At 40.3% G+C, this 14,402-nt stretch overlaps 1 protein-coding gene across 1 annotated transcript; it reads left to right on the top strand.

Annotated features, from left to right (window-relative positions):
- The first annotated feature begins 11,265 nt into the window (after nucleotides 1-11,265).
- LOC142449034 (small ribosomal subunit protein eS17-like) lies at nucleotides 11,266-11,737 on the top strand. The gene has a single exon (XM_075550799.1). The coding sequence runs from the start codon at nucleotides 11,276-11,278 to the stop codon at nucleotides 11,681-11,683; it is 408 nt and encodes a 135-aa protein (XP_075406914.1). The 5' UTR covers nucleotides 11,266-11,275; the 3' UTR covers nucleotides 11,684-11,737.
- Nucleotides 11,738-14,402: the final 2,665 nt, after the last annotated feature.

The following is a 14,402-nucleotide window of genomic DNA, read 5'->3' as shown; positions in this document are numbered from 1 at the left end:
AGGCACAGTTTATCCATCCTTCTCTACTTTGGGTTGATTATCATATCTAAATAAATAACATCATCCTCATTTTAGTCAAGAAATCTCCATGGCACCGTGGTTAAGTGATAGACTACAAACTGAAAGGCCAGCAATTCAAATCCACTAGGCTGCTCTGGAATAGGAAGATGTGGCAGACAGCCTTGGAAACTCCAGGAGGCAGGACCTCTTTGCTGTATAGAGTCACTGTGAGTCAGAATCTACTCAAGGGCAATGGATTTTATTTAGTTTGTCCTTTCAATCACCAGGTCTTAAGATGTCTTGACTCTGCCCTCTTCTTTAAACTCACATCCCCAAAAATGTATTCTCCATTTTACTTCTGAAATGTTTTCATCTGTTCTCTCCTTTACAACTCTAGTTCATCACGGAGGTAAGGAGTCTGACTCGAATTTGTGATGCTTGATTGTTGACAGTTTTTAGGCTTCATGTCTTCCTCTTTCCCTTCTGTCCTACATGGAAAAGAACTGACAAGAAAACTTGGGTGTTACTCCTTTGATGCTGGCAGGGAATTCAAGCCAACACAGGAACTTTCTCCCCAGCCTATGCCAATAAGAACGCCAAGAGAACGCCAATCTCCTTTCCAAGGCCATTCGGGCCTTATTACACATGTCTAGCTACACGGCCCAATCTTCAGTGCCTTAACCTAACCTCTATCCAGGTTCCTCCATGAAGCTCAAATACCTTGACCCATCTCAGCATACTCTATTTTTTTTTAATCTGCTCAGCTTTCCTCAAAAAGTCTCCTTATGTGAGTGGGAAACATTAACATACACTCTTGGAGTCTGTAGAGATGGTAACATCTGTCTTGACATCTCAACCAAATGTCGGGCGCAAGTCTATCCCGTGCTTTCAGGATAGCCCCAGCGTCCTCCTAATTAACATTCCGGGCCTTCCCACAAATGTCTAGCTTTTCTGCATTCCTTGGTGGCACAACCTAACCTCGCTCCAGCATTCCCCATAAAGTTCAAACACACTGACTCCTCTCAGAATATTCTATTTTTTCATACTGCCTCTAAATAATCATTTTTTACCTACTCTTCAAAACCTTCCATGATTAAATCTCAACAATTATTTCTAGAATTTCTCTGCCTGTCTCCTTCACAGCCCTAAATGTTCCTTATTTGTACTATCCATCTGTCCTCGGCCAGAGTGCATTTTGTATAGTTGGCATTTTTATGTTTTCAGTCTGTTCCCTCAGATTGGATTGTCCTCACCCCATTGCTTCCCGTCCAAATTCTACCTAAATGGATTAGCTAAGATTTGGGGGGTTTCAAGAGACAGAAAATCCATCCTGGACTGGTAAACTTTTTTAAAAAGGAAAACTTATTAACTCACATAATTCAAAAATCCAGGAGTAGTTCAGGCTTTTGGTGAGCTTGATGTATAGCAGTGGTTCTCAACCTGTGGGTCACAACCCCTTTGGGGGTCCAACAACCCTTTCACAGGGTCGCCTGATTCATACCAGGAGGAAAATTACAGTTACGAAGTAGCAATGAAAATAATTTGATGGCTGGGGGGTCAGCACCACATAAGGAACTGCATTGAAGGGCTGCAGCCTTAGGAAGGTTGAGACCCACTGATGTAGGGGCTCATGCTTAGTTTCTCTCTCGCTAACTCGGAGTTCTGCAACAATTCCAAGCTCATATCTTCACAATCCAGTAAAAAGGTAGACATCCTTTTGCTATGGTGCCTAAAAAACTCCTGTTTTCACTCTGACCAAGTTACTCTAGGTGATGCATTGCCTTGGAACCAGTCACAGGCAAGCTGATGCAAAGCAACTGAGTGACTCTGAACTTTGTACTCCAAAGATGACTCATGTAGATCAAACTACTCTGATTGTCCTGACCAGGAGTATTGAGCAATTGGATCCCTGAAGAATTCTAGAGCTTTGACATGGGAAGAAAAAAAAAAGGAGACAGATAGTGAGAAAGAAAATAATATATGATCACAAGTGTAATCTACTTAACTCAAATGAAATTGATGAATCATTTAAGTTGCTAAAATTGAGAATAATTTTTATCTCCTCTAATTCTCTTTATATTTTGTTCCTACCTTTCTGATACCAGTGGATCACATCCTACCTGTGTAGTGATAGTTCTGAAAATGCCAAGTCTTCCATTATAAGAAGTGCTTTGTGTGAGAGGTAGACCTTTACGCACTTAACATTCATTGAATGGACAAATCAGTAAACCACTTAATGAAAACCTTGCAATACGTAGTATTTTCCATCATGGCATTTATCTTTCCTGTTTACCCTCTCATGTTTACTAATCAGCTTTTCTTTTGGTATGCCCGTTTGTGGAAAGAATATAAGAATCACTTGCAAAAGCTTGAGTGGTCAGACTAACCAGGTGAGTGTGATTAATTCATACTATCCATGTGTACATATCAAACTAGTGCCAACCTTATAACCTTATTTCCATTTCACATTATATTCTTCAAAGGAAAATGAGGTAAATTCAATGTCCATATTACTAACTACAAGAATGTTGCTGTATGTTTCAATATAACCACTATTATGAATACAGACTTTAAAAATTCATCAAGTCATGTTCTGATCTTAGGTGAACTTAAAAGCAACACTATTAAAGAGAAACTACCTACTCATTGCTGCTGCTAGTTGAGAAATTATCTTTGTTGGAACAAAGTTTCTTCCACACACCGAGATTGTAGGGCAGACCAGGGAATAAATTTGCCAAGGATAGGTAAAAGGAAAAAATTAAGCATCATCAAAGAACTGACATTAGATGTGTTCTCTACCAAATTTATTAATGTACCTCCTTCAGTCAATAAGTACTGTATCCCAAGACCATTTGGATTAAAATGAGAATTCAGGATACATGGAGGGGGAAAGACCAAATAAAACAAATCTGCACCACTAAAGCATCCTCCTTAATTACGTCTTTACAACAAAAGTTTGGCTTACAATGGAATTACTTGATTTTGCTCTTCTACCCATCATCTTTCAAAAAGTAGAAAGAACACTGTTACACTGTGTGGATTTCAAAAGGCCACAAAATATAATGTGAAGGCAATGTTGAAAGGAAAGCCAACGTTCTGTTACCTTTTTAAAAGAAAATCAGAATTAAAAATTTTAAAGAAGACATAAATGTCTTCTAAAAGTTTTCAATTTTTTAAAAAAGGGATGTTTGAGTTGACTCATCTGACCATTGATACCCTCTAATTCATTTCCTACACCTTTAGAGTCTTATTACCAAAATTTTGAATTGCCATTATCCACACTTTATCTTCAAATTCCTCAACCTCTCATTACAGCTATTAGGCTGCCTTTGTGTTAGGGTTCTCTAGAGAGATAAAACCAGATTGCTGATAATTATATATATTTATAAAGATAGATAGAGTTAACACAAGAGATGAACTGTTAAATTATATACAGATAGATAGATATCTAACACAAGAAATGAACAGTTAAATTATAAAGCAGTACAAATGGCTCCGTGCAACTCACTCCCATGAGAGAGCTGTGAGAAACTGGCACTCCTTCAAGTCTTGAGGGCCACCCGTTAGTCCTCTGTAGAGTGAGCGGGGCTATCCCAGCACAGGGAGCAAACAGCAAGGCAGGTCACCAACTGTCAGCCTGGTCACCAATAGTCAGTCCCCAACTCAAGAGATGTAAATTCCAATTGTGTGGTCTTAAAGGGACCTCAACTTACAGCGACACAGTTTACAGGCTAGGCGTCCCACAGATAGTGTAGCCTGTAAATTGAGGCACAGAACAAGCAAGGCAGCCGAATACTGGTCCGATGATCAAAGAGCGAAAGACAAGAAAAGCGAGGCTCACCGAACCATTTATCTCTCCGCCCTTCAATTAACCCCACATGTGTTTATCGGACAGGCTGCCACAATAAACTATCTCATCCTTGAACGTAGATAATTTTTAAAATAATTTAAAATTTTACTATTGCCATTGAATGAGCTCTGTATGACTGATGGTGACCTGATGTGTAACAGAACAGATGTTGTTTAGTCCTATGCCATCTTCATGGTTATGGTTAGGTTTGAGTCCATGACTTTGGCCACTATTTCACTCTTCTCATTGAGGTCTCCTTCATCTGTGTTGACCCTCAACTATCCTGGGAGAAAGAGGAGGCTTTCTATTCCCATAAAGAGGTATAGCCTTAGAAACCCACCAGGGCAGTCTGGGTAGACTAGGGAAACAAATCCATGGACACACATATGTGTATAAGAAACATATTTTTATACAAGAGCAATTGAACACTGAGAAAACATCTCAGCCCAGTCTAGATCAAGTCCACAAGTCCAACATTAGCCCATATGTCTGATTCCAATCTACAAAGTCCTCTCCAAACTCATGAAACACATGCAATGATGCTGAATGCAGAAGATCACAGACCAGTGGGTACAAAATCTTTGGATCCAGAGGCATTGGAAACACCTCAGCACTGGCAAGAGACCTCTGCATCAGAGTGTGTCCATGTGTCTTGTCAGCTGCTACGTCTACCAGCCTGTGAGCAGAGAGAAGTGTCTCCCGTCTCCAAGGAGGGAGAACCGGATTTCCCAACATTCTCAGGAGAAGGCCATGCCCACAGAGAGGCCTCATGGGCTGTGATCTGATTGACAAGCTGGACTCCACCTCTACACTCTTAATCCTCAAATCGACAAGTGATGACATGTCTACCACAGCCTCTGAGTCGAATCAACTTAACGGCCGTGAGTCGAGTCTAATTCACAAGACATAATGTCCTTTGCTAGCAACTGAGGCTTCCTCATGGTGTGTCCCAAAGAAGCAAGCCAAATCTCTCCGTGCTCATTTCAAAGAAGTATTCTGATTTTGTTCCTCTTCACACAGACATGTTTATTTGTCTTTTGCAGTCCATGATATATTTTATATTCGCTGTTAACACCACCATCCCAACGCATCAATTCTTCTGCCTTCCTTTTCCAATGCCAGCTTTTGCATACACGTAACATGACCAAAACCACAGCCTAGGTCAGGTGTGCCTTAATCATGTAAGTGAAATCTCCTCATTGTAAAACTTTAACGAGCCTTTACTGTAAGAGATTTGCTACATAATAAAACTTCTTCACTGTTACTTCCATGGACCTTGGTTTGGGGTCCAAGTAGCTTAAGGAAATAAAACTCTAGAAAATATACTGTTGTATAATCATTAGAAAGATAGTATTAACTGAGGTTACCACAACAGGTCCTGCAGACATATGGAATTAGTTTTTATTACTATTCTTTATGTTATGCTACAGTTTAAATGGCCATGTTCCCTTTAGGAGAGAAGAGAATACGATTTTTTGTATGGATTTTTAAAATGTGTTTTTAAATGATTTTCCAGGCTAGTAAAATATAGCTCAATGTTCTCATTTCAATCAGAAATAGCAGTTTCAAGTTTTCCCCTAGCACCAGTGTTTATGCTCAATGGAAACAGAGCTTTATCAATTAAGAAATCAATCTGTTCAAAACAGCAACACATGGACTGCAGCTCACAGTTGAGACTACATTCCCATGAATTCCTCATATCAATAGTATCTTAAATTCTATGCCATTGGGTAAATTGATGTTATCAATACCAAGTGCCTTATACTCCAGGGGGTTGATTGACAATGTCTTCCTTTATTGTTTGTTTTTGTTTGGGGTTGTTGTTCTTGTTGGGTTTTGGTTTTGTCATAATATGATTACCAAGTAAATCAGTCATTCATAACCTGGGGACAAGCAGATGGATTTTTGGCTCCCACTTAATTCTAGCCTCAATCCAAGAGCAGTTAGTTCTTATAACATTGCCCTGCTCCATACTCGCCTTTGTGAAGCAATCACTGAAGACAAGGGTGCTACAGCAAAATGTGGTGAAGAAAGCATATGGTGCCCGGCTATCAATTAGAGTAGTGTCTGGGGTCTTAAAGGGTTGTATTCAAACAAGCAGCTATCTAAGTGAGGCAACAAGTAAATCCACATGGAAGATGCATACCACCCTGTGTGATCCAAAGATGACAATAGCAAAATTCTAAATATGATGAAGGGGAAAATATCAGAGCTTAAATTGTGAACATGCACTTTTTAGAAAGTTATAGAAGATAGTGGGAAATCAAAATCCATCTGCAAAATATCTAGCCAGATTAAGTCTCTGGCATATCTCCTCTGGCCGTAGGCAAGGGACTAGAACAGCTTTACTATTAGACAGAGATTGTTGTAAACATGGTTAAGGTGGATTAAACCACTGTACAATGTGATCCTTAGTCAGTTGACCTCCCTCTTGGACCCAACCTGAATCTGCTCTATGTTTAAACATTTTCTGCTAGTTCCATGGCAGAAATTTTTCTCTGGGTTTTTTAATATTGGTGGTGGTCTTTTCTTGTGTACCATGTATTCTTATTTCTATATAATTACTATTTTCTTTCGGTTTCATTTTATTTTTGATTATTATTGTTTCTGTTAGGTTTCCCGGTGGTTGAAGCACAGGAAGGAATGGATATTAGAGACAATAATTGATGCAAGTTTATCAGGGAAGGAGTGGAGGGGTGAGGTAACTGAGGAGCAAATACTGAATGCAGGAAGGGAGACGAAGCACTAGAACCAATTGTGATAAAATATGTATACAACTCTTTTTCAAAGTGACTTAACTATGGAAGTGTATGCTATATGAATTTTACATCAAGAAAACTACAAAAGAAAGCAAGCAAGAAAGAAAGAGACCAAAGTTGACCAATGGTTGCCATGAATGGAGGAAGAGTTTTGCTTCGGGGGCATTGAATTTATGTTAATTGTGGTGGAATAATTTGGAAAAGGATATCAATAAGGTTGTACAACACAATGAGTGTAATCAATGGCACTTGAATTATGTAAGAGTAGTTGAACTGGAGAATGTTTTGTTGTATATATTTTGCCATAGTTTAAAAAATAATTATACCAATAACAATGAGTACAAAGGAGAAAATATTCTAACACTGATGTAGTAATGATTGTATAACTCTCCTTGATAGGACTGAACTATTGAATTGTATATTATGTGGATGAAGTGCCAATAAAACTGTTTAAAAAATAAAATTGAGCCAACTTGTCCCTTGGAGAAAAATGAGGAATAAAAGTTTCTACTCTGCATTTCAGAATTTCCAAGTGTAGTCAGGTATAAAGAATTTAAAATAATTTTATCTTACAAGTAAAAGTGACAGCTCTGAGTGAAATAAAAAACATTTTCTTGAGTATAAGCAGTAATTATTTTTATTTTTCATCAAAATAACTCATTCATTATTGAAGGTCAGAGAAATTTTTAATTATGAAATAAAACTGTCATTAACATAGGAATGAGGCAGTGAGAGAACACGTGTAAATAAAATAGGAACACTTTATAAAATTGTAGAAATAATAAATGTTCATAACAAATATGTTGCATTTCTGAAATCTTATAGCTAGATGCCTAATAGTAAAGAGCAAATGAAAAATAATAATTTTAATGTAGAAGAAAGATAATAATTCCAAAACGTAGCATCTCCTTATCTTTTCATTCATTTTTCTCCATGGACTTTTTGAAGCTCCCTCGTGTGTGTGTGTGTGTGTGTGTGTGTGTGTGTGTGTGTGTGTGTAGAGATATATAACATTTCCTTTAACCTTTAGCAAAAGGAAATAGAATTCAAAAGGAAAAAATAAGTTTGAGGATTTTTTTCCCTCACACTCTTCGCCCTTCAGCATTCTTTAAGAACTCAGTTTTCTTTGAAGAGATTTTCCTCTCAGTGGGTTTTCTATACCATGTAAGCTCTCTTGGCAGAGAGAGCGAGATAGGTTTGCTATGGCGGGGCCAAGGATGGGGATGTGTGCGTATTTGGAAGGAGTTCACTCCTTTCTTGCTCTACTTCATCTCCCCTGCTGCTATCCTGTATCTGAGCAGAGGGCAAGGACGGAATGAGAAGGTGGGAACTAAAATTCCGCCAGTCCAGCTAAATGCACTCTGGAAACTTTCTGCAAGTGACAGGCATCTGTGCTAAGCTTCTGCCCAGGGACAAGAAATGAAGGAAGGACAGGACTCATTGGCCATGCCAAACCATAGTTCTATTAAAAACCAAACTTCACGTGGAATTTTCTCCACATAGCCTGTCATACCTTTATTGCCACTGTAAACTGTGCCTTGCTTTCTTCTACAAAGTAGAAATTGCCAAAGAATTCTGACTTGATAAAAGAAACCAGAAATGTGTTTTTTCTTTTGTTTTTGCTTTATCTCAAGATACTCATCTAACTCATAGAAATTTTACCTATTCATCTAGACAGGATATACACCCCATCAATAGAAAGAAAAGAAAGGACAGAAGTTTTCCAAAGAAAAGGCATATGCTAAACTTCAACTGGTAAACTGCTTCCAAAATCTAGCCAATGAAAACCAAATAGATGAAAGTAGAACATTGTCCACCTTGCTAACTGTGGACATATAATCAGAAGGGGTCAAGTGCTAGATCATGTTTGCTGATATAAAAAGCCAGGGAGGGGTGGCAGGAGATAGACTGGCACAAAAAATACATCAAAGAGCTCAAAAGATAGTGTCTGGGGTCTTAAAGGCTTGAAGGTGAACAAGCGGCCATCTAGCTCAGAAGCAACAAAGCCCACATGGAAGAAGCACACCAGCCTGTGCGATCACGAGGTATCAAAGGGATCAGGCATCATCAAAACAAAATATCTTATCATAGTGAATGAAGGGGGAAGTGCAGAGTGGAGACCCAAAGCCCATTTGTCGGCCACTGGAGATCCCCTTGCAGAGGGGACTAGGGGAGGAGATGAGTCAGTCAGGGTGTGATGTAGCGCCAATGAAGAATACAGCTTTCCTCCAGTTCCTAAATGCTCCCCTGCCCTGCCCTCACTATCATGATCCAAATTCTACCTTGCAAGTCTGGATAGAGCAGAGGATGTACACTGGTGCAGATAGGAACTGGAGGCACAGGGAATCTAGGGCGGATAATACCTTCAGGACCAGGGGTGTGAGTGGCAATACTGGGAGAGTAGAGGGAGAATGGGTTGGAAAGAGGGAACCGATTACAAGGATCTACATGTGACCTCCTCCCTGGGGGATGGACAACAGAAAAGGGGAAGAAGGGAGACGTCGGACAGGGAAAGACATGACAAAATAATTTATAAATTACAAGGGCTCATGAGGGAGGGGGGAGCGGGGAGGGAAGGGGAAAAAAGAGGACCTGTGGGGGGGGGGGCGGGTGAAATAAAAAGAAAAGAAAAAAGAGGACCTGATGCCAGAAGCTTAAGTGGAGAGCAAATGCTTTAAAAATGATAAGGGCAATGAATGTACAGATGTGCTTTATACAATTGATGTATGTACGGATTGTGATAAGAGTTGTATGAGCCCTATTAAAACTTTTAAAGAAAAATAAAGAGCTCAGCACGCTGGAGATTTTGAGCATGTTTTTTGGTAGTTTTTGTTTGTTGGGCATAAAGCCATCAGGAGTAAGAACAGACTCAATGGCAGATAGCTATCTACCAATCCAAGTTTACAGGTAACCTGATATTATAACACACACATTTCTTTTCACTAAAAAAAGCAGTGGTTTTTAGTTTGCCCACAAAATGATAGATTTGGTTCTGGGAAGCTTAGATTAGACACTATATTGGAACTAAGAGTACATTTTCTCATATCTAGGTCTTGGCAAGTTACGTAACCTGTATAGGTATGCATTTCCTCGTCTGTAAAATGGAATTCAAGCAGTAAACGTGGACTGGCACATAGTGGGTGCTCTGTAACTGTGTATACTAATAATTAATTATCAATTCTAGGCAGTGAACCTTGATAAAATGGATGGGAGAAGACCATATTCAAAATGATAAGAAAATTTCAGAAAAATCCATTTTAAAAACAATGATTTTTTTTTAGTTCAGCATGTTTATGTTTTATAATGACCAATAACACACTTTAGTTCAAAAGGAGACTAAACATAATTAGACAACTGCTAAGTCAGGAGGGGGCTTACAGGTAAGGGAGAGATGGCAATGCTTCCTTGTATTTCCCCAGGTGTTTACAAACCTACGACCCAATCTTTCGCCTTCTTCCAATGCCCACTGAAGGGTGTGCTTAAGCTTAAACCTCTAGACAGGAATGCTGCCATCAGAGAAGTGTCACTGAGAAAAAGTTGGCAATTGTTACATGTAAGCACTTCCAAAAACCACACCAAACTCACTGCCATCAAATTGGTTTCGACGAGGGAGAAATTCCTCCTGTGTATTTCCAAAATGTTAACTCTTTACAGAAGTAGAAAGCCTCATCTTTCCCTCCTGGAGAAGCTGGTTGTTTTGAACCACGGGCTTGTGGGAACCATCGTGTGGTTTGAACCAACAGTCGCCCTATGAAAACACTGCCTGCACCATTGTTGCAGTCACTGTATCAAGCTATCTCATTGAAGGTCTTCTTGTTTTTCACTGTGTCGCTACTTTACCAATCATGATGTCTTCCTCCATCCCTGAAGCCAAGTACTTCTGATCATCTAGCTTCGCAGACTGTTTTTTCAGCATGCAGGTTGAATAAGTATAGTAACAGAATACAACCCCGATGCGCACCTGAACTAATGTTAAACCACAAAGTAACCTGTGCTGTTCAAACCTCTTGGTCTTTGTACAGGTTCTGCCTGAGCACAGTTAGACATTCTAAAATTTCCATTCTTTGAAATGTCACCCGTAACACGTGATTCACACAATCAAATGCCTCTCCTTAGGCAATGGCAGGCAGGTGCAGACTTTTCTGGTACCTGCCTTCAGCTAAGCGCGATTACCTGTCATCAGTGACATCCTTGTTCCATGTCCTCTTGGGAGCCGGGCCTGAATTTCTGAAAGATCCTGTTGATGGCCTGCTACCCCTGTTTTTGAATTAGCTGTTTCATAAACCTACTTGTGTATGATAGTCATGGTGTCGTTCCATAATTGCAACATGCCGTTGCGCCACTTTCCTTCGGGATGAGCACAACCAGGGATCTCTGTGCGAAATGCTATGCATCCTTCCCTTTGGCTTTTTCTAATTCTAGGTCTTTGCACTACAGTCCCTTACTTGGTTGTTTCATGTCTCCCTTTGAAGTCGGTTCAGTTATTGCACGTCATGGGAACAATCTGCTTTAGCCACACTGCATCCAAGAGCAAGCTTCCGAATCTCTTCTGGGTTCCATTTTTGTCTTTTCTTTCTTTCCTGTCTTCTAAGTGACACGTTGTTTTCTTAATATACGATGTCTTTAATATCATCCCGGCTTCCTCTTTTATCATGGACCCGCCAACATGGGCCGCGTTCGCACCAAAACCGTGAAGAAGGCGGCCCGGGTCATCATTGAAAAATACTACACACGCCTGGGTAACGACTTCTACACCAACAAGCGCGTGTGCGAGGAGATCGCCATTATTCCCAGCAAGAAGCTCCGCAACAAGAGAGCGGGCTGTGCCACGCACTTGATGAAGAGGATTCAGAGGGGCCCTGTGAGGGGGATCTCCATCAAACTGCAGGAGGAGGAGAGAGAACGGAGGGATAATTACGTTCCTGAGGTCTCAGCCTTGGACCAGGAGATTATTGAAGTGGATCCAGACACTAAAGAAATGCTGAAGCTTTTGGACTTTGGCAGTCTGTCCAACCTGCAGGTCACTCAGCCCACAGTTGGAATGAATTTCAAAACACCACGTGGAGCCGTTTGAATCTTATCCACAATGCTGTAATATTTTCAATAAACCTGGGACACACCAAAAAAACATATATATCATCCCACACCTCCTTTTGTTTCAGTCATGCATGTTCAAGCATCAAACCTGTTCTTGAGTGGGTCTCTGAATTCAGGTGGGATGTACCTAAGATCATGTTGCGGCTCCGTGGTTTTGTGTTCGTTTTTCTTCAGCTTCCATTTGAACTGGCTTGTGAGCAATCGATGGTTTGTTCCACACTCAGCCCTGGTCTCTTGTGTCCCATCATCTATTTTCACAGATGTACTGGATTTGATTTCTCTATATTTCATCTAGGGAAGTCCGCCTGTGTGGCCACCAATGTATGGTCTTAAAAAATGGTATTTGCAATGAATACTTTATTTGTCTTATGAAATTCTATCATGCAATTTCCAGTGTCACTTCTCTCACTGATGCCATAATGTCTATACTGTCCTTTCTCCTTTGTTCCAAACTTTCACATTCTAATTACCAGTAATTATCAATAAATCTTGGTTGCATACTTGACCGATTCAAAACTATATATGTTGGTTATAATATTCCATTTCTCAATCATTCCATGGTTCATAATATTGAATAATATTCATATCCACTGATTTCCCTTGTGTTGCTGTTAGGTGTCATCATGTCAGCTCCAACCCATAGCAACTCTATACCCTAACCCATAGCAACCCGATGCACCAACCCATGGCAACCTCATGTGCAACAGAACGAAACACTTCACAGTCCTGCGCAAACCTCACAATTCTTCCTATGAGTGAGCCCATTGATCCAGCCACTATGTCCATCAAAATTGATTTCCCATGTAGGTATACGAAAACTGTCCTCTCACTGACAGAGCTGGACTTCAGAATAGATTTTAAAGTGTTCTTTCTTAGAAAGGATGCTGCAAGGCTGGTGAATTAATTAATGTGGCTCTTCTCGCCAAAGTCTCTCACTGCCATCAAATGACTGTCCTGCCTGGATCTAGTGACAAGGTGGCGGAGATGCTAATAGGATTCACTTGCGAGTAACTGTGAACAGGATTCCCTGGAATGCCATCCTACTGTGTACAGGGGTGTATCCCCCCCCCCCAAAAAAAAACAGAAAAAAGCTCTGTTGATGTGAGGAGGATAGTGTATTTAGGGTCCATTCCACCAGGTCATACTGTTAATCAAGCTTTCTATTTACAGCTTCTGAACCAACTGAGTAACAGCGTGCAACAATAAATGCCTGATTGTGGCAGATGGGGGATTGGTTTTGCCACCACGACAATGTATCTGCTCATGTAGCTATCCCAGAATGCCAGTTTGGGGCAAAAAAACACCCCAAAATACCAGCATGCCTCTCTTGCCCCCACACACCTGACTCCCCTGACCTCATTCTGCAAGACTTCTTTTGTTTCCTTGAATGAGGACAGACATGAAAGGACAGTGCTTTGAAGACATAGAAGAGGTAAAGAACAAAAGGGGGATGGGCTGTTAGTTCTCCAAACAGATGAGCTTGGAAAGTGTGTCCAAGAATGGAATCACATATTTAACCAATATAGTACATGTAATAGACAGTACTTTGAAGACGATTAGGATGTTTTAGATAAAACAACTTAAATATATAGCTTTGAGAATTTTCCTGGTTTGGGGGGGGGGTGCCCCCTCGTATATAAGTGAGCATCTGAGAAGCAGGAGGAAGGATCTCGTTACCAGCAAGAGCCAGAAGTGAAAGCCATCCTCTGGACCCAAGATAGGTGCACAGGGAAACTGCTAGGTTCAGAAGATGGCTATCCCATCAAAAGAGAGCAGCAACAGAATCAGGAAGCAGAGCATGGAACAGAACGGTGGACATCCTAGTGCACAATACAAGTAAATCTGAATGCTTGTGTGCAGGAGACTGGCTTGTGGAGTGAGCTGTCTCAGAGCATTCATTTAGGGAAGCCGGGTTTGCTAACCCAAGAAGTGGAGCTGAGTGCCTTTGGGATAAGGTCTACTGGAGTTTAAACTGAGTATCTTCAGAAAAATAGTACTCTAAGAAGAGTACTTTTGTGAGCAGACTGGAAGAACTTTGTAACATGTCCTGATAAACTATCCTGAGCATTTCTTACTGACATTACAACTTGCAAACCTCCTTAATAAACCCTCTAATCGTGAATTTTGTCTGTGAGTTCTGTGTAGCCATTGCAATGGATATTAGAACCCAGGGAAGTAAAATAGAGAACGTTAATCAAGATCACACAAATGTCATGCCATTCCTCTTCAGCATGCCATTCCCAGCACAATGGAGCATATGATTATCCGATTAAAAACAGCCCAAACCAATCCATTCCCGTGAACTAATGCCAAGTATGCCTGTTTTTGTGCAATCTGATTAGTTTTTGACAGCTTCTAATTTTATGAGATTTATATTTTACATTCCATGTTATAAATATTGACATGCAAAGCCATTTCTTCTCATTTTTAGTCATGTCCAATCCATAAATGAAGATTCTTAAAATGCTAGTCAACCCATGTCATTAAAGGTGAACTCCACTGGGAGGAGATAGCTCTTCTATGGCCATGTTCTGAGAGCCTTCCAACCTAAGACACTCATCTTCCGACACTGTATCACACAATGTTCCAGCGTTGTTCAGAAGGTTCTCTCTGGACATTTTTTTAATAGGAGGCTTTCAGCTCTTTCTTCCTCATCTTAGTTTGGAAGTTCTGCTGAAAGCTTCCCACATAGGTGA

This window comes from Tenrec ecaudatus, chromosome 5 (assembly GCF_050624435.1).
Source record: "Tenrec ecaudatus isolate mTenEca1 chromosome 5, mTenEca1.hap1, whole genome shotgun sequence".
NCBI lineage: Eukaryota > Metazoa > Chordata > Mammalia > Afrosoricida > Tenrecidae > Tenrec > Tenrec ecaudatus.
This window is presented reverse-complemented; position numbering and strand designations above follow the sequence as displayed.

Coding starts and splice junctions, on each gene's coding strand:
- LOC142449034 (XM_075550799.1), top strand. CDS start 11,276: ATGGGCCGCGTTCGCACCAAAACCGTGAAGAAGGCGGCCCGGGTCATC.